Consider the following 21346-nt stretch of genomic DNA (forward strand, 5'->3'; position numbering starts at 1 on the left):
TGTTTGAAAATGATTTGAGACGTTACATTACGTCATAATTGAAACATACATTGTACAGTGTCATGTTATTGAATCTCTAGAACTGTCATCCAAGCTCATATAAGTCTCGATGCAAATCTAGGTGATCAGGAGAGTATTTCCATTTCAGCTATGCAGAAACTCTTTGTCAAAGAGATCGCACCATTATCGTTATACATTATACAATATTACGTCTTTTACAGAACGAATCGACTTAATCAGACAACCGAAATGTTAATTTAAAATGATCAAATAATCAAACTTATATTCGTTTAAGACGTATTGGTATTTAAGCTTGCCAACACAAATTTGTATAAGGTCACATACCCGCCATGGCCGTTCCGTGAGCGAATAAGAGGTGCCAGTCCTTGTTTAAGTCAAACACCGAGGAGTCCGCAGTGACAACCTTCTGTCTTGTAAAGTAACAGGTAAAGATACCTTCCACAATTGAACCGCCTTCGTTACTTATACCAAGCTTAGGCTGCAAGAAGATAAAACAGACATTTTGTTTTCTTTACCTGTACATACATTGTATGAAAATTTGCAGCTTTGAGCGAAACTATGCAGGATAACATGTCAAGCAAAATAAAAATACAACAATAAATACAATAAATAAAAATATGTATTTAATAATATGAAGAACATTTCAATATCATTTTTACGTTGTGAATTTTCTTTTTCAAATGCAACTTAAAAAAAACTACAAATTGTAACTGTTGTATGAAGATGTTTGTTTCTCTACCAGTATGTTTGACTATGACAGTTGTGATCTGTTGCATATGTTGTACTAGTAAGTGTTCAGATGATGATTATGTAAACTTCAACGGTACTTGTAGAAGTAAACGACGTTTTTACTATACTGTACAGTGTGACTGTGTATGTTGAACAGGTAAAGGTGTATGTCTATTGATGTTACATGACATTGTCGGTGTTGTTCTGGTAAATGTGTATGTCTATTGATGTTACATGACATTGTCGGTGTTGTTCTGGTAAATGTGTATGTCTATTGATGTTACATGACATTGTCGGTGTTGTTCTGGTAAATGTGTATGTCTATTGATGTTACATGACATTGTCGGTGTTGTTCTGGTAAATGTGTATGTCTATTGATGTTACATGACATTGTCGGTGTTGTTCTGGTAAATGTGTATGTCTATTGATGTTACATGACATTGTCGGTGTTGTTCTGGTAAATGTGTATGTCTATTGATGTTACATGACATTGTCGGTGTTGTTCTGGTAAATGTGTATGTCTATTGATGTTACATGACATTGTCGGTGTTGTTCTGGTAAATGTGTATGTCTATTGATGTTACATGACATTGTCGGTGTTGTTCTGGTAAATGTGTATGTCTATTGATGTTACATGACATTGTCGGTGTTGTTCTGGTAAATGTGTATGTCTATTGATGTTACATGACATTGTCGGTGTTGTTCTGGTAAATGTGTATGTCTATTGATGTTACATGACATTGTCGGTGTTGTTCTGGTAAATGTGTATGTCTATTGATGTTACATGACATTGTCGGTGTTGTTCTGGTAAATGTGTATGTCTATTGATGTTACATGACATTGTCGGTGTTGTTCTGGTAAATGTGTATGTCTATTGATGTTACATGACATTGTCGGTGTTGTTCTGGTAAATGTGTATGTCTATTGATGTTACATGACATTGTCGGTGTTGTTCTGGTAAATGTGTATGTCTATTGATGTTACATGACATTGTCGGTGTTGTTCTGGTAAATGTGTATGTCTATTGATGTTACATGACATTGTCGGTGTTGTTCTGGTAAATGTGTATGTCTATTGATGTTACATGACATTGTCGGTGTTGTTCTGGTAAATGTGTATGTCTATTGATGTTACATGACATTGTCGGTGTTGTTCTGGTAAATGTGTATGTCTATTGATGTTACATGACATTGTCGGTGTTGTTCTGGTAAATGTGTATGTCTATTGATGTTACATGACATTGTCGGTGTTGTTCTGGTAAATGTGTATGTCTATTGATGTTACATGACATTGTCGGTGTTGTTCTGGTAAATGTGTATGTCTATTGATGTTACATGACATTGTCGGTGTTGTTCTGGTAAATGTGTATGTCTATTGATGTTACATGACATTGTCGGTGTTGTTCTGGTAAATGTGTATGTCTATTGATGTTACATGACATTGTCGGTGTTGTTCTGGTAAATGTGTATGTCTATTGATGTTACATGACATTGTCGGTGTTGTTCTGGTAAATGTGTATGTCTATTGATGTTACATGACATTGTCGGTGTTGTTCTGGTAAATGTGTATGTCTATTGATGTTACATGACATTGTCGGTGTTGTTCTGGTAAATGTGTATGTCTATTGATGTTACATGACATTGTCGGTGTTGTTCTGGTAAATGTGTATGTCTATTGATGTTACATGACATTGTCGGTGTTGTTCTGGTAAATGTGTATGTCTATTGATGTTACATGACATTGTCGGTGTTGTTCTGGTAAATGTGTATGTCTATTGATGTTACATGACATTGTCGGTGTTGTTCTGGTAAATGTGTATGTCTATTGATGTTACATGACATTGTCGGTGTTGTTCTGGTAAATGTGTATGTCTATTGATGTTACATGACATTGTCGGTGTTGTTCTGGTAAATGTGTATGTCTATTGATGTTACATGACATTGTCGGTGTTGTTCTGGTAAATGTGTATGTCTATTGATGTTACATGACATTGTCGGTGTTGTTCTGGTAAATGTGTATGTCTATTGATGTTACATGACATTGTCGGTGTTGTTCTGGTAAATGTGTATGTCTATTGATGTTACATGACATTGTCGGTGTTGTTCTGGTAAATGTGTATGTCTATTGATGTTACATGACATTGTCGGTGTTGTTCTGGTAAATGTGTATGTCTATTGATGTTACATGACATTGTCGGTGTTGTTCTGGTAAATGTGTATGTCTATTGATGTTACATGACATTGTCGGTGTTGTTCTGGTAAATGTGTATGTCTATTGATGTTACATGACATTGTCGGTGTTGTTCTGGTAAATGTGTATGTCTATTGATGTTACATGACATTGTCGGTGTTGTTCTGGTAAATGTGTATGTCTATTGATGTTACATGACATTGTCGGTGTTGTTCTGGTAAATGTGTATGTCTATTGATGTTACATGACATTGTCGGTGTTGTTCTGGTAAATGTGTATGTCTATTGATGTTACATGACATTGTCGGTGTTGTTCTGGTAAATGTGTATGTCTATTGATGTTACATGACATTGTCGGTGTTGTTCTGGTAAATGTGTATGTCTATTGATGTTACATGACATTGTCGGTGTTGTTCTGGTAAATGTGTATGTCTATTGATGTTACATGACATTGTCGGTGTTGTTCTGGTAAATGTGTATGTCTATTGATGTTACATGACATTGTCGGTGTTGTTCTGGTAAATGTGTATGTCTATTGATGTTACATGACATTGTCGGTGTTGTTCTGGTAAATGTGTATGTCTATTGATGTTACATGACATTGTCGGTGTTGTTCTGGTAAATGTGTATGTCTATTGATGTTACATGACATTGTCGGTGTTGTTCTGGTAAATGTGTATGTCTATTGATGTTACATGACATTGTCGGTGTTGTTCTGGTAAATGTGTATGTCTATTGATGTTACATGACATTGTCGGTGTTGTTCTGGTAAATGTGTATGTCTATTGATGTTACATGACATTGTCGGTGTTGTTCTGGTAAATGTGTATGTCTATTGATGTTACATGACATTGTCGGTGTTGTTCTGGTAAATGTGTATGTCTATTGATGTTACATGACATTGTCGGTGTTGTTCTGGTAAATGTGTATGTCTATTGATGTTACATGACATTGTCGGTGTTGTTCTGGTAAATGTGTATGTCTATTGATGTTACATGACATTGTCGGTGTTGTTCTGGTAATGGTGTGTGTTTATTGATGTTATATGACATTGTGGGTGTTGTTCTGGTAAAGGTGTGTGTTTATTGATGTTACACGACATTGTCGGTGTTGTTCTGGTAAAGGTGTATGTCTATTGATGTTACATGACATTGTCGGTGTTGTTCTGGTACATGTGTATGTCTATTGATGTTACATGACATTAACGGTGTTGTTCTGGTAAAGGTGTGTGTCTATTGATGTTACATGACATTGTCGGTGTTGTTCTTGTAAAGGTGTATGTCTATTGATGTTACATGACATTGTCGGTGTTGTTCAGGTAAATGTGTATGTCTATTGATATTACATGACATGGTCGGTGTTGTTCTGGTAAAGGTGTGTGTTTATTGATGTTACATGACATTGTCGGTGTTGTTCTGGTAAATGTGTATGTCTATTGATGTTACATGACATTGTCGGTGTTGTTCCGGTAAATGTGTATGTCTATTGATGTTACACGACATTGTCGGTGTTGTTCTTGTAAATGTGTATGTCTATTGATGTTACATGACATTGTCGGTGTTGTTCTGGAAAAGGTGTATGTCTATTGATGTTACATGACATTGTCGGTGTTGTTCTGGAAAAGGTGTATGTCTATTGATGTTACATGACATTTTCGGTGTTGTTCTGGTAAAGGTGTATGTCTATTGATGTTACACGACATTGTCGGTGTTGTATCAGTAAAGGTGTATGTGTATTGATGTTACATGACCTTTGCGGTGATGTACTGTTAAAGGTGAATGTGTATGGCTATTTCATAACATTTTTTTCCCTTTATCGATGAGAGTATCTGTATATATGGTTCTTGCATGACGTTGTGTTCATTGTACTGAGGGTGACTGTTTGTGACTGAAACATGACGTGGTTATTGTGGTATGCTGATGGTGACTGTACGTGGCTCTGCATACAGTTAAACAGTACTGATTAGTTTATCTTCAGAACTGTCTCATGACGTTATGCTAGCTGTGATGGTGTCGATATATGACATGTGTACGACGCTGTACTATAGCAGTGTGGGTGACAGTGTACGATAGTATAAGGTATAGAATTAGTTGAAAGTGATTATATACTCACGTTCCTTAGTCTTGAATTAATGCGCGTGTCCTTATTGTAAGACTGGAACACGCTGACGTAACCGGATGTCGTCACACACTCCGTCACGCTGTCGGATCCCTAGTAACACAAACATTATTAATTCATACAACCGCATTTTTGTTTACGGACTCTTATTTAGCTTATTTATGATAAACTGCAAAAGACAATAACACATATATATATATTTGAACTTTTTCGTCACAACCGGAAACAAAATTTGGAATTAACATCCTGAATGGTGACGACAGATCATGGTGTATTCAACTAAAATAATGGTTAGACATTACAGTGAACTCGTCTGTCATCATGCATAACATCACACAAACCATTTTGTTCCATGCCATTACAGTGGTATGTGGGCGGTGAGACGATTGTATTACTGGGACAGTTTTTGTCCTGAGAAACGGCAGAATATTTTTTAGAAACAATGGTTGGAAAGTGAGACAGCTAAATAAGAGGTCACTGTTTTAATAATACTCGACTTTAGATATCGTATACTGCCATCAAGTGAATGCATATTTAATATTTTCAACATGGTCACAATAATAAAATTGACTTTCATGATACTTACCATATTTCGATCGTAGGAGAACCCAATGGCTATCCATTTATCACCTCTTTCCTTGACAACAGTTTGTATTTCAAAATCGATGGAATCGCCTTTGTCCACCCAGCCAATGATGAAGGAACAGTAGGGCCCCCTACAGTCATGATGGCAGCCCCTGGTCACATTACAGCGCATGTCCGGGGGTATCGTCAAAGTCTGTAATACAATAACAGTTAACATTGATATCCTTATTCACGCACAACGTATATAGTCATGCTTGGATGGCTATAATCAGCCAATGAATATAAAATACAATATCTTACTTTCTATCTACAAATGTAACGACGTCGGATAATTTCCGAGCTAATCAATAACTTATAACCCCTTCATCGACATCTTAATTCTAAGCAATACGATACGTATAATGATTTGGATTTGCTGATCGTGAACTTTCCCTATCTTGATAGGAACATCCTTGTTTTTCCGGCCTACAATGTATACATTTCGCGGTTGATTCGATATTCAAGGGCATGCTCTCAATTTCCAAATTTCTGTGACGGATATCGACGATACACGGACAAAATTATTTTCAACACAAGTTTCGAGAGATGCATGCTTTTATGCTCATAAGTGTGTTTCGAGGTGTCGGTGTTTCGTGGCATTTGTGGACCTATCATTTCTTGTATTTGACCTAGATTGACATGACGATGTTGTCGACGAAAGAAAAAAACGCTTATCCTTCCGGATCACCCTTGTTTATTCTTCTGTATTCTACGTTTTCACGAGTATATAAATAAACGTTTCCTTTGATCACATTCTACACTACTTTCATCGACAATACTGTTATTCATTTATACAATGGTTACCTGAAAATTATTTCGGGGAGCTTTCTATATGCTGAGAGTTTGTCAAGTAACATTCAAATACTTTAAAATTTTATATAGCACATTAGAGTTATACGGGCAAAAAATATAGATTTAAGAAATACAAATCTATTCTGTAGGTTTCGCATTGAGGGAGACATAGGATTTATAAGGCAGATTATGAAATATGGTTGGGTCTTTTTATCTTCCTTGTACAATTGCTATAAACCCAACATTAAATGTCAGTAACTAAGGCCTAAATTGCGGACGTGAGCTGATGATCTGTAACATCCCTTTGTCTGTAAAGATAGTCATATCAATTACATACAGAAAAATAAAACGCTAATCTAGCATGTCGGGATTGACCCGAAGCTGTTTCCTTGACAGTCACGTAGATGTATGCGTGTTGTCACAGAGCGACAAAGCAATCTAATGGCTGCATACAGTTTGTTTATCTTTAGCCGCTGGCAAAATTTAAGCATATTGCGTTCTATCATTACTTAAATTGATTTCAAAGTTTGCCGTAATCGTCTCAAGAGGTCATGCAATCTAGGTTTACAGACGTATATAACGTAAATGTGAATAAATATGCTTTACTTAAAGTATCACTTCAGCTTCAGCACGAGAGGGGCTAAAATGGCATAGCCGTCAAATAAGGTACCTTACAGTATAAGTCGATTCAATATCATTGATGACATATTTAATATTTATCATACATTTAACATTACTCACCCCTGGATCTGGAACTTTCGGAGTTGTAGCGGGCCTTTGAGTTGTTGGTTTGGTAGTGGTGGTCGGCTCGGTGGTGGTGGTGGTAGTGGTAGTAGGAGTTGTTGTGGTCGGGGTGGTAGTGGTAGTAGGAGTTGTTGTGGTCGGGGTGGTAGTGGTTGTAGGTGTTGTGGTAGTGGTGGTCGGTGTTGTGGTAGTGGTGGTAGTGGTGGTGGTAGGCTTAGGTGTAGTGGTCGTCGTTGCGGTGGTGGTTGTCGGCGTTGTAGTGGTGGTGGTTGTCGGCGTTGTAGTGGTAGTGGTTGTCGGCGTTGTTGTCGTGGGTTTTGGAGTGGTAGTGGTGGTTGTTGTAGGGGTCGGAGGGGATGTGGTGGAGTTGACAGTCTGGGTACACGCGGTTGACATTGGAGTCGTCATGGTCAGTATCTGTTGTTGAGTCAAGCGGACGTTACTGAACTGGTCATATACCACTGGCGAGCTAACTGCCATCCAATACGTATTGAACTGCTGCAGGATTGTCGCCCTTAGAAAACAAAATCAATTTATAACATTTCATTGTCCTATTTATTTCTGCTTTGTTGGGTAAATACGTTACCGTATCTGTACTGTACGCTAGTGTATTATTACAAAACGTTTTACTTGATAAGACGGTGTAAACTTATAGATAAAGGGACCATGGTACTCACCGGAACACCACGTGACCCTGTGGTACCTGTGGAGCTTGCCAAACAAATCTCATAACCGTCTTGTCTGAAGCCTCGACGTGGGTCAGTGCCTGACCGCGGGTTCCCTGTAAAAGTATACGTACAGTCACTATATATACATGTACATTTCTGTACATACCAACCACGGTACACTTATCAATTAAACCTTTACATTGAACATACCAATAATTGAATTGCATTGTACGTACCAAATTAAGCATAAAATAACACGTACCATTAACTGAAAGTATCAAACATACGAAGTACAGTTTCAATATATAATGCGGAACAATTTTAACTGTATTACATTATACTTACCAATAACAGTATAACATTATACATACCAATGGTTGTCTATCATATCATCAGTTATTTCATAACGTTTTACGTATCAATAAATATATATAATAATATGCATACGAATTACTGATTAACATTATACTACAGACCTTTTTCTATGACATATTTATAACAATACAATATTAGCTCACGTTACAATATTATACCTACCAGTCTGGTGTCGGGACATGCATATTTAAATTGAGAGTTGAGGTAGTTTCCGAAGACGCCCACTTTGACATCCTGCTCGTAAAACTGGACGAGTCGGGGCTGTATGAGGAAGCCCTTAAAACTGTATCCGGTACACGCTTGGATAGTCACTATAAAACAACAAATACTCTTTTGTAAGTAACCAATTTGTTATATTAGTATTTACTTTCATCCTATACATGCTGCTGTCGACTTCAGCAACTGTTATAATACCACCGTTGGACAGAGAACAGTTGTTTCTGTTTTCCTTTGGAAAACGTTGGTGATACTAGTAAAGTACTCAAGTATGTGGCTTCTCTTTATAGGGACCACGGAACCAAATCAAAAATAGATTGTGGGGTTTTCCCTTTTGGGCAGAAGATTTAATAGGAAGGTGAATGCCTCGGGGCCTGCTGTTTGGATATTTAGGTGGCAGAAGTTTCAAAAGTGTTATGTGTGGGTTGAGCAATATATATAGATGTAATATGCATAAAAAAAATTAAAAAAAATCAAGTCTGCTTTTGTCTGGTTGAGTTTATCAAGTGTGTAATTTGTTGTAAATTTTGGTCGATTTTTGGTGCCGAATTCAATACAAGATGGCGGCCCCCATATAAAAAAAAGGCGAAATAGGCAGAATTTTTAAATATTTTATTTACAGTTGTGTGAGATGATATTCTTCAAAATGAGGGCAGGTAAACCAGTGTGGATAACCCCATTTAACCAGGACAGTGGTAAACGTTAACACTATCGTCTATGGAAAATCATTTGGTTCTGCGGTCCCTATAGGGGTTCAGTAACACAAACAAACACATAGCACGCTTACACGCTTTCGTGATAATATGCCGTATCGTTTTAGAGCATGAAATGAAGAAATATGTATTTCTCACTTATTGGTTCAAGTTTTAATGATAAATGTTGGCTATACATATTTTTATATCATTCTTTTCGTCGAGAAGGATAATACTATGAGGGAGGTAATGGACCTCCTCCATTAACAGAATCAATAGTTATTATATATATATGTCCTCCCTGCAGGGGAAAATGAAAAAGAAACTTTACAATATCTGCTGTACCAGTTAGGGTAATTGCATTTTCTGTGTCTCTCTAAACTACTAACGTTTACTAGTTTGTCTATCGGGTGTTTATTTGCCCATCTAGACCTATTTAGCTTCAATAATGAAAATGATAGACAATTTTATTGTTGGTACATATATGGCTAATATAAACGTAGTCTAGGTTAGTGTGACTACGATACACTTATAAACTGAACAGATATCGACGGACTTGTGGCACTAAGACAGAATCAACATAATCTGAGCGATTAACGACTTACTGACACTCACGTAAAACAGTCAACGTATTACACAACATGGTATAAACATCATATAGGTGACACATTAAATACGTCATTATTACAAAATGGCGGCGTTTTTATTGGTGTATTACGGTTACGAGGTTCGATGATCTGTTAGTTATAGCCCTTGGCATCGGACATACCACCGTCTGGGCAATATGACGACTACACACGAGGCTTAAATATCAGAAATATATTGTCGACACCTGCACAGACGCTTTCGTAACACACAGCTATCTGTCGATTTGAAGGTTAGATAATGCAGATAATGGAGCTATCCGCTGTTGAGATGTCCCAATATTGTATACAGTTGTCACCTTGTTAATGAGCTAGGAAATACAGATTTTATACAAAGTTACTTAATTTCATCTTAAGTAACATTAGATACCATTCTGATATCATAACTGATATATGTTGTACTGTGACAGCATTCGAAGCAAAATATTTTCAGTTCAAATGCAGATGAAGCGATTATAGAATGATTTTTTTACTACATGAATGATGGTATTAACTTTAAGAACACCATTGGTAAAATCTTACCAAATATTAGCAGAAAACGTTAGAGTAATCCATTTAAGATTGCGCGTAGCCTTAAGCTTGTTGTCAAACTCGTCGTAAGAATATGACGCTAAAAATAAAGCTAATAATTGCCTGATAATAATGCATTATTGATGCAATAACAGTTTGCTGTTGTAAAATGTAGTAATAATATAATATCAGTGAATGGTTTTGCCTCTGACAATCCGATATAATTCCTAATTTGCTTTAAACCTATTCCGTTATTTTTAAGTAGCCTTGTTTAGCTTACGATATCTTATAACTATTATCATCTAATGTATATTCAGCAGCAGTAACATATCTATGGCGTGTCTTGTTGCCGTGCTAATGTCTCACCTGTGATTTGGTCCCTGGGAGCGTAAGTAGTTTTGGAGAGGTTGATGACGTAAGGTGCTGGTAAGGTACTTGGACGTGTTCCTCCGTGCCATGGCTGTAAGTTAGGGCAGGCTTGATCTGCAGCCCCAGAACTGTACCCTGTTACACTTGGTAACCCTGGTAACAACGCCAGTCCATAGATTACAACCAGGAAGAGTACTGGCAACGCCCCCATACCACGTTTCTGAGGAGAAAAATAAAACAAAAATCATTATTTGTAATAAAGACTTTGCTAATCTCATCAATGAAATATACAATGCCTTCATTTTTAAACAAAATGTTTCGAATTCCCTGATCTCAAATTAGTTTAGTTTTTATGTTATTAACGTTGATTTTATAATACATTAAGATATGATGTAAATGCTTTCATGTCGGATTTTAGAATACGGAACCCAACAGTGAACGATGGCAGATAAATGTCAACGATTGGGAAACATCCAAATATTCAACATTAAGCGGCATCCCACAGAACAATGTCCTTGGACCGATCCTGTTCGTGATTTATATAGAAGATTTACCAGATTTCACCACATCACAACATTTTCATATAAAACTATACAGATAGAAAACTAACAAAAATGATACCTTCGCTCGAGCTCTTAAAAACGTTCCGAACGAGCCTCAAATTAATTATACACTGTAGCAATGGATTTTAATGTTCATTCCAAACAAATGCTAATTCCTTTCAATTAAACAGAGTGAAAAAAGAATATATTTCATGCAATAAGCAGGGGCAGAAGAAACTACACTGGAAGAACATAACGATAGAAAATGATTCCTCAAGGAAACCGTCGATGAGGATCTGAATTAGCATACTCATATACCACAAAGTATAAGCACACCCTATTGTATAACTAGACTTATAGAAGATCATTTGTTTACTTAGACGAATTAATATTCAAGCTCTTACTTAAAGCATTAGTTTTGTCAAATTTGAAATCTGCTGCCAATGTGTGGATCCCCAATGAAGCAAGCAATATTGATCTTATTAAAAACGTTAAAAGAAAAGCTTCGAAACGTGTACCCTGTTTTAACTAAAGGCGTACGAAGAACACTTGTAAGCAAATGCCTTTCGTACTAGCGTGATCATTCAAATTGTACCCTTCATACATGTATCTTATACTGATAATTTTAGAATTGCACACTTATGGAAACAAAAACACGACCTCATACGAAACCGCGTCCACATTGGCACATATTGATCATGTCATTCATGTTGATTCAATAAAAAGAACAGTTCCTGCAGGATACCGGCTTGTGATCGCCAACTTTAAACTTACAACATCACTATTACGCTAACGTGATAATCACCAGAAGACAAAGCATATTGCAGTTATAGTGCTATAAATGTAATGGGGCGTAACTAGTTTTTATGTACGGTTAGTACAATAACAATGTAAAAAAGTAGTATATTGTTTATGTTATGAATAAAATTGTGTTTAATAGTTATTTGATTTGTACTGATGTTTATATCAACATTCATAAGAGAGGGGTTACTTATAAGATGTTGAACTACAGTCCTGTGACAACCTAATACCAAAACTTGCTTATCCTACTAACTCCCCATCTTCCATTACGTATAAAACAGAATAAAACCTAAACTGTATCTGCTATTTACAAAGTCACAATAGCAATATATAAAGGGTCGTAGTGAACATTATTATATCTATAAATGTGTTACCATAAACTTAATTTGACATAGTCTCTAGTGTAGTTTATACAGCATGGAGCTTGTATGCGATAATAGTCCCATCATCTGTTGTATAGAATATATCATTGTGGCCTTAGTTTCAGTTTTCATAGATTATATATATAAATGCATATGGTATACTCCCATGTTTTGCACTGTACCTACGATTGTATGTTATACATATGCAATGGGCGATTCTAATTTTTTAACAATCCTTATACCATAATCACCATAATTTATAAACTATTACGAATTCCATACATGTTTAATATTGTGTGTTGTACAGTCAAATATAATAGTTTAATTTCCTATTTAAATATGCCAGCATAGTACACCGTTTACAACATTTTTAACTCTCCATTAATATGTCGTTTGAAATATTTTTGTCATCTAACACATTAAATCTGTTATATAAAATTGTATTTATAATCATATACTGGTATTACATATTGTTTATACGGTGACTCTGTTTTGTAAATTCATTTTAATTAAAATAAGATTTATAGAATCCTACACTTCTTGCGATTATGTAGATTTGTTTACACTATTTCACATATATATTGATTAGTGTTGATTTTTTTAAATTGATTTATATAACTGTATACATAATAACATCATAGAATCAACTTTGGTTGTATATCTGAATAGATTATATAGATTCAATGAAGCTCATCAATTAAAAGGTTCTGATGGATAAATACAGATTTTAAAAGCATATCCATTTATTTTGTTGAGAGATTTATAGAGAGTCACATATCCTTATGTATTTAATTTGTTTTTGAACGTTTATTATCCTGCTATTTTATATTTTATCGAGTGAGATGTAGTTGAAAAACACTTATCGTCTAAGTTGAGTTACAGACCTAGCTGGCATTCATAGAAAACGGGGACTTTATATATCACATTGCAAAAGTTAAACATATTTCTAAAAGGGAAAAAACGTCGTCCATGCACCACGTCGCTGATAGTGACATCACAACCAAATAACGTGGATTGTGTTGTTCCTTGTTCTGGGACTTATTCTTCAGACTAAAAGAAATATTCCAACCTAAAACCTTTTATTCAATTGTTGAAATTGCAATTAAGGTCCATCTTAACACTGTCATGATAATACTGGCTTGATTGAGTTTGCACAAATAAATAGATAATTAAATAAGCACATGTTAGAGTCTGCTATCACAAGTCTGATTTGTTAAACTGGGCATTTACGATTTTCCAACACTTTAAAGGTAAAGCTAAGAAACAATCACCTTTTGAAGATGTTTGGTTTGTTTGTTTTAGTATTGTTTAACGTCCTATCAACAGCTATGATCATTTAAGGACGGCCTCCCCTGTGTGCAAGATGCATGCGTGTGTGTTTTTTGGAGACTGCGATATGTTCGTGTTTGTCTCCTTCTGATAGCGCGGAACTGATGCCGACTTTATAGTGCTACCTCACTGAAACATACTGCCGAAGTCACATTTTACTGACAACGGGCGAACCAGTCGTCCCATTCTTAAATTGCTGAGCGTTAAGCAGGAGTTGAAACTACCATACCCATTTTTGAAGAAGTAAAGAAACTGAAAGGAATATCCAATTGTTAAAAAAACTATTTTAACCTCAAAATCAATGAAATTTGCCAAAATATGAACAAAATATTGCTATCCTCGGAGACCATCGAAAAATTACCAGGAAAACAAAACCCAGATGTTCCGGAATGATCAGTGACTTCTGCTAATATGTGCAATACCATGTTCTGAAAGGGACAACCAAAGAAATGGCGAATTCACAAAGAACACAAGTAAGCGTAATCAGAAACAGAAATATGCCAATAGTATGAGGAAATAGAATATTTTCCATATATATCATTATGAAGACAATATTCGCCTACAGTCTACGTCAATATACATTTTACATAACTGGAAACCCATTTTTGTCAATTTATTCCTCAGCAAACGTAGGGGGTATGATGGAAACAAAATATCAACCCTGACCCATTTTGCCTTTATTCTGACCACACGTTCGTCACATGTGGTCATGGAGACAGATGGGAATTAAAGACATTTTAGTAGAAAAAGACAACAAGAATATCTTAAAGGTATGGGGGTATAGTCACAGAAGATAACCTTGCTAGTGTTACTCGACAAGAAGCCAGGGTAAAAATCCATGCTAAGATTGAATGTTGACAACGAGTATTGCACATATAGAAAGATAGAGTGAGTGATGGGGGGACAAAGCAGGTGAAACCAATTTACTGCATCACTAGAAAAGAGACATCGTAGCACATTTGGTTCGTGAACAATAATGTGGCGGACATCTATCTGTCTAGATTACGTTGACACTCATATTTCGTACAAAAATCACCCAACCATGCTGTAGTTCATAGGCGTCACAAATTACTGTTCTATTATAAATCGGCTGTAAAAAGTGGCCCGATATGAGCACATAATAGCGTGCTTTTGTTCATAAATGTTATTGAATAGCAAATACACTTTTTAAAGAGATGCTCGACTTTTGCGGGAAATAGGCAAAATGTCGTAAAACGGCTGAGAAGAAATCGCCAGAAAGTTCATTACTGTTTAAGTTAGATATGCTAGCTAGATAATTTTGAACCAATTTTGAACCAAGATACAAGATAGACATAAACAATACAATGGAAAATGTAACATGAATGATTAGACATTTAGAACTGGGTCTTTTCTAAATATATAAGACCAAATTATAGAGACATTGTATGTGCGTAAAATACTGTTAATGTGTCGATTTGAATGAAGATAAATACAAACACATTATTGTTATTTACTGGATGCTAATCAACTTGAACGCTAATGTGTGCTAATTTTTTCTCTGTTATTATACTCATGTTTTGACGAAAAACAAGCTCTTTGTAGCTTATGTTGTATGTTTTGCAAAATCGACGGAAAATAAATATTCTTGTATCTTGTTGTATCTTGTTGTTTCTTGTAATTGATCTGGGGATCACACAGCACACCGACTGTACGCCATCCATGATTTACTGTCCAGGGCTGGGTAGACTACAGTACTTTATGGTACACACTTGTCAGGTACACGATAAATGCATTATCTGACTTGTTACCTGTTAATCCCCGACCGGTTTAGTACCATTAAATGACTATAACAGTCTCGCCTGATCAGACGGCCATCCCTGACGGCTGACAGAAACATGACGTACTGCCGTTCGGTAAAATAGTATTATGTGACAGTCTCATCATTAGTACTTTGTAGTACATAAACGACTTCATATATAGTTATGTAGGTATTTGTTCTTCTCTTCAGACAAAGGAGCGTTGTAGAAGAAATTTTCGACAATAGTTCGATATGTAAGACAATACGAAATATATTTTGACCATTAAACACAGGTACACGATTTATATTTCAAATAAAAATAAATAAACACCAACTGATTTTTATCAGTGAATTACGTTTGAAGCATGAACTGATCGACCATCTCGTGGAGTATATACAGTCACTGTCAACCAGGCCGACTATCAATCATTACGATGACGACATTTTGAAAACATTCGGCAGACATTTTATTTTATTAGGACACTTCGTTTTATGATAGTTCAAAACTCCTGTCAAACGTTATTTGCTCGAGTTGGATCCGTTCTCTGTTGCGAGTCTAAGTGCCAAAAACAAAACAAAATGTGTTTTATTTCGACGACCGTTTATCTCATGAGTGCCTAAAAGCATGTCAACTCACATATTGAACATTTCTATAAAAAAAACATTTGTAAGTTATCACGCCCGTCGGGGTTATGGTCACCTGGGCATCGCCCCTGGACGTCAAACAAAGCGGAAGTGATTTGTGGTGCGAGAAATGTTACAACTGAAATTAACATCATTAATCGCCTAACACTTGGTAGTTCGGCCATCTATATATGAACTTAGGTAAAATAAAAGAATGTGATTTACGGGAGGATTAAAGGAAAAACGGAAGTGTGAACAAGAATTGCTCACTATTAACAGATAATGTGCACATCTTTTAACGTTAGAAAGAGACATTGTGGTCATGAGAATCTGACCTACGACATTGCATTATATATAATGGACATTTAAATGGATGTACACTTCCCATATGACAATAAAAGATGGAATACAGTTCACACACATACACTTCAAACAATATATAAATTATATACAAAATAATGCGTTATATCTACATGTAAAGATGCTATGGACTTTCGTTTAATTCGCTGCTACATTAATCAGAACTATTTCAAACCGATTTGTACGTGTTATGCTCTATCAGTCATGACTGTATACGGTCTGGAATGTTTGTAGCAATCAGGTGTATCAATATAATTACCGTATAAATAACAGTTAAACATCAATTCAAATATAAAGTAAGTGTTCTTATAACATAGACAAACCTTTATCATTTCCAATGAAGGGTAAATACTATTATAAAAATGTAATACATAATAATAAAGGCAGCAAATAGCCATATAGAACAGTTTCTTGATGGAGCAACTGAAGAGAAATTCGTTTAGCCTCTAGTGTAATACTTTTAAAGGTCCACCTACCTAAGATAATCTAGAAGATCACAGGCATGCAAACGGTCAATCAAATAAATATCTTACCTTCTTTAGAAAAATGGAGATAATAGGAATTGGTTTGATGAATGATATGGTATGCAATTCCTTGTTCACAATAATAATAATCCCGAAATACTTTCCGTATTCACATACCGCTAGGCCAGTTCTAATTAGGGAAGGTACGTAGCACTACCTGTGCAGGTAAGCAGCGGAGGTGTCCGATTCAGACGTTTCACGTAAAATCAGTGAAGTGTGACAGGATCGATGGCGATTGAGGAAGATCAATGACGTATTCTTTGTTTTTTGACTGATGACTGCCCCCTAGCGTCAAAGCCTTACTCAGTGCGCCACCTGACGAATCAGGAGCGAGCATATTTCCCCCGGGGGATAGACTATAGAGTCACATTGGACTTAGCACCAGGTACGTACTCGACTATATATACCTGTGTAGGTAAAAGGTGCAGTATCTCCGACCGTACAGTTTGTTTACTTAACCCCAGTCATGCGGGACCTCTTACACAGAGGACGACCGGAAGTTATGTCCATCTTCTCTCTGACTCATCAGCCTTTCGGTTTACCCTGGTGTCATCAAAGGCTTTGCATAAAGAAGATTTGAGAACAGTTGTTTCTTTTGTCAATTTTACACTTCATAAATAAGATGTGACGAAAGTGCTTGAAATATACATGTACACTCGTCTAAAACTCTAAATGTTTTCTTAACTAGTTAATACAATTGATGGCATGCCATAGTATAACAAATGATTAATTTAACCTGATAGCATTTGAGAAAGTATCATGCACATTTCATAAAGTTAGTAAACATATATTGTATCTGGAGGTTGGGGACACAATAAATACTTGCTACATTCCATATACGCGAACTGTGTGCAAGACACCTTCAGTGGTTCACTCTCGCCAATAACTAGCTACTAAACCGCAGACTTCAGACGGTTAAAATCGGTCGTATATATCTATTGATAATGACAAAATCTAATATAGTTTGTTCAATTATTTATGCATAAATTTGTGATACACGCGAAACAACAAATCCCAAATAAAATTGAAGCCCACAATCGTAAGATCTTCATTTATTCTATTTATTTCTCTTCTTTTCCCTTATCTGTCCTACAAACAGCAAATGTGCTTAATTTTGGTCAAAGTTTCATACAGCTGCATTTGCGAGTTTTCTTTCGAAGTGCGGCCATTGTTTATTGATTGAGAAAAAAACTATTTCAAATTCCAAGATTGCTAACTGGCGCCCATCTTGTTTTTTCGATCTGTCTAAAAACAAAACATGTGTACCAATGGACCATAGAGATTTTTTTATTCATGATAGATTGGTTTGGTACTTCTCCAGAAAGAGTGATACCAAATTTCAACTATCAAAATCCAAGATGGCCACTTTTGGTTGTCATTTTCTTTTTCTCGATCAGTCACAAAATTAAACATGTGCAACTATTGAACAATGGAAACCTTTGAAAATTGACAAAGATTGTTTCATGTTCTTTTACGTGATTTTTCAAAATCAAAGATGGCTGCCTTGAAGCCATTTTGTTATTTCGATCAGCACCAAAATAATCCATTGTTCCGGTATGGTATTCCATTGTCACGGTATGGTACTCCATTGTCACGGTATGGTACTCCATTGTCACGGTATGGTAATCCATTGTCACGGTATGGTATTCCATTGTCACGGTATGGTACTCCATTGTCACGGTATGGTAATCCATTGTCAGGGTATGGTAATCCATTGTCACGGTATGGTACTCCATTGTCACGGTATGGTACTCCATTGTAACGGTATGGTAATCCATTGTCACGGTATGGTATTCCATTGTCACGGTATGGTACTCCATTGTCACGGTATGGTAATCCCTTGTCACGGTATGGTATTCCATTGTCACAGTATGGTAATCCAATGTCACGGTATGGTAATCCATTGTCACGGTATGGTATTCCATTGTCATTGTAAGCTAAGAAAACTTTTCGTTTTCCAATTATAAAAAGAAAATCTGAAGTTGTTTGATAGTTGGATTAGAACCATCAATAGAAAACGAATGTTATCCTTCTTCGTAACTATTGTTTTGAAGCTACAAAGCCAAGACTTTTATGCTGATTGAAGTAATTATAATTTAGCAATTGAATTCATTGAAAAGAATTCATACTTAACGCCAAGTTAGAGGAAAAATAATACGGTATTACTCTACCATCGATATAATAAGAAATTATAAATCAAGTTATCTCGCCGGATAAATACGATGCGTGTTTGCTCTGTTAACCCTAATATGATTCTGAATGATATTGTAACACGATCAACTAAACAAATATTTTGTTAGATGTCGCTCCCTACCTTCAGCTGCTGCATCTTGCCAATAATCTTCTCCAGAAAATTATGCAACGTCATGTTTGCATTGACATCAGAACTTTATATTTGACGAGTGTAATGATTTCATCATTGGACTGTTACCAGATGCAGTATTTTTTATATAGTTTGTTTTGTATAGTAACTGAAGCAAAAATACGTTTGAATTTCCCGCTTATCATATTAGTGACGGAAATGCTTATGTTTCAATCGACTGGAATATTACGTTACTTTCAGAAGCATATATACTCGGAAATTTTTAATTAAAGTGGACCTTTCAGTAGGTGAATAACGATTCCAAGGACATTTCGTTTGAAACAGATTCCATGTCTAATCGGTCAGATTAGCATCGCTAGCAGACGACGTTCACAGGGGCTCGGTTTCGTGATTTTGAGTAATGGATGACATCACGAAGATACACTATTGATATCGGATGTGACTGGCGGCCATGTTTGTTTACCTTGTATCACTGTAAATTGTAGTATACAGTCTCATATACTGCAATTTGGTTTATTAACGACATACATATAGACAAATGCAACACAGAATGTAAATAGTATAAGGGTTGTATTGACAAACAAGAGGTTTAGGATCCAGTAATTTATCTCTTCTATCTTATCCTAATAATTAATACACACTGTCTGTATGCATATATCTCATGTACATACATTATTTAGGATATGGCAGGGGAGATAAACTACCTGATCCTAAACTTCAATGATTGTTACATATATAAGTGATTCACAATATTTCTATCTTATTGATAAACACTATGTGTGCTTTCACTCTGTTACAACACTCTAACAACTAAAGAGTCGGCACTGAGGTGGCAGGACTAAATATAAGTTAATTGTTTGTACAGCAGTAACAGACTACATGTATGGCTCCATTGATTTCAACTATAAATGCGGCCTATTGCTGTCACTCAAACAATTTTGCAGTCCGTTTATTGCAAAAGTATGGCTAGAATGAATTTAATGAATCTTAATAGACAGATTGGACAATAAACTTTTATTAAAATCGACATAAATGATAAATCGACTCATTATGACGACATAACGTTGAAGGGTTGTTCTGGAAGCGTATCTGTTGTATTCCATAACCACGCTGTGACCCTGTAGGCAATGATATAGCTGTTGACTTTTCATGATTCACCAAACGTTATGATGATGTTTTCCCAAATAAAATTTATAAAAAATATAACATTATAGACAGCACACGAGGATAACATCATACCAGTAATAAGAGTAGACAGTAGGAAACGTGAATATTGCAACTTAATTGTAGTCAATGAAACACAACAAATACGAGAGAACAAATAAGATTCCCTTTAATGATAATGGCGGAATTCCTGATTATTCTTGATTGGAATTCAATATCTCCTTAATAGCAAATAGCCATACTATTGCCAAGAAGTCGGAGTGTATTAATAGAACACAATATATACAATACCAAAACAATCATAAAAAGTTTTATAAAAAAAAAAAAGACGGCAAAACAACCATTAATATTCAAAAGCATTACTTTAAGCATGATACATAAGTTTCCTACAGTCGTAATGAAAGGATAAAGGAAAGTGTGGAACGAGCATTGATGAATCACTTCATAAATGACTCGACATCTTTCAACAAACCACTTACACACGAGAAACGACAATACCTAAGAATCAATAAGGATACGTCAAATATTTTCCACATTGTAGGAATTCATCTAAATGGTCCCGGAGTGTAAGCAACCCTATCCTAAAAGATGGGAAAGGGAATCCCCTCGCATTTTTTTATTTGTTAAACCAACAATATCAATAGTTTAAATCTAATGATTAGACACTCGATTGTGAACATGGTTTTAGAAATAATAAACACTTCATTGTTGTTATCTGTACCGACCAACAGTCAGTCTTCATATTAATTTTGATATTGCGGGAATCTTATGCCTCGTAAAAACAAACAGAACAAACAAAATCAATGCATATTTGATATATTTCTGTATTTTTAATGACATAGATAATAGCCATTATATTACAAAAAT

General features: G+C 35.7%; 1 protein-coding gene across 1 annotated transcript in view; it reads right to left on the reverse strand.

Moving 5' to 3' along the window:
• Positions 1-19360, reverse strand: part of LOC110453806 — a 33677-nt gene extending 14317 nt beyond the window's left edge. Inside the window, exons 1-8 of the mRNA XM_021502966.1 lie at positions 19307-19360; positions 10689-10911; positions 8423-8571; positions 7895-7998; positions 7215-7731; positions 5644-5835; positions 5052-5150; positions 346-499 (exon numbers count right to left, since the gene is read on the reverse strand). Of these exons, the coding sequence (XP_021358641.1) occupies positions 346-499; positions 5052-5150; positions 5644-5835; positions 7215-7731; positions 7895-7998; positions 8423-8571; positions 10689-10911; positions 19307-19360 (1492 nt within the window). The remainder of the gene's footprint in view (positions 1-345; positions 500-5051; positions 5151-5643; positions 5836-7214; positions 7732-7894; positions 7999-8422; positions 8572-10688; positions 10912-19306) is intronic.
• Between the last annotated feature and the right edge of the window lie 1986 nt (positions 19361-21346).

Source organism: Mizuhopecten yessoensis, unplaced genomic scaffold, assembly GCF_002113885.1.
Source record: "Mizuhopecten yessoensis strain PY_sf001 unplaced genomic scaffold, ASM211388v2 scaffold7513, whole genome shotgun sequence".
NCBI classification, from domain to species: Eukaryota; Metazoa; Mollusca; class Bivalvia; order Pectinida; family Pectinidae; genus Mizuhopecten; species Mizuhopecten yessoensis.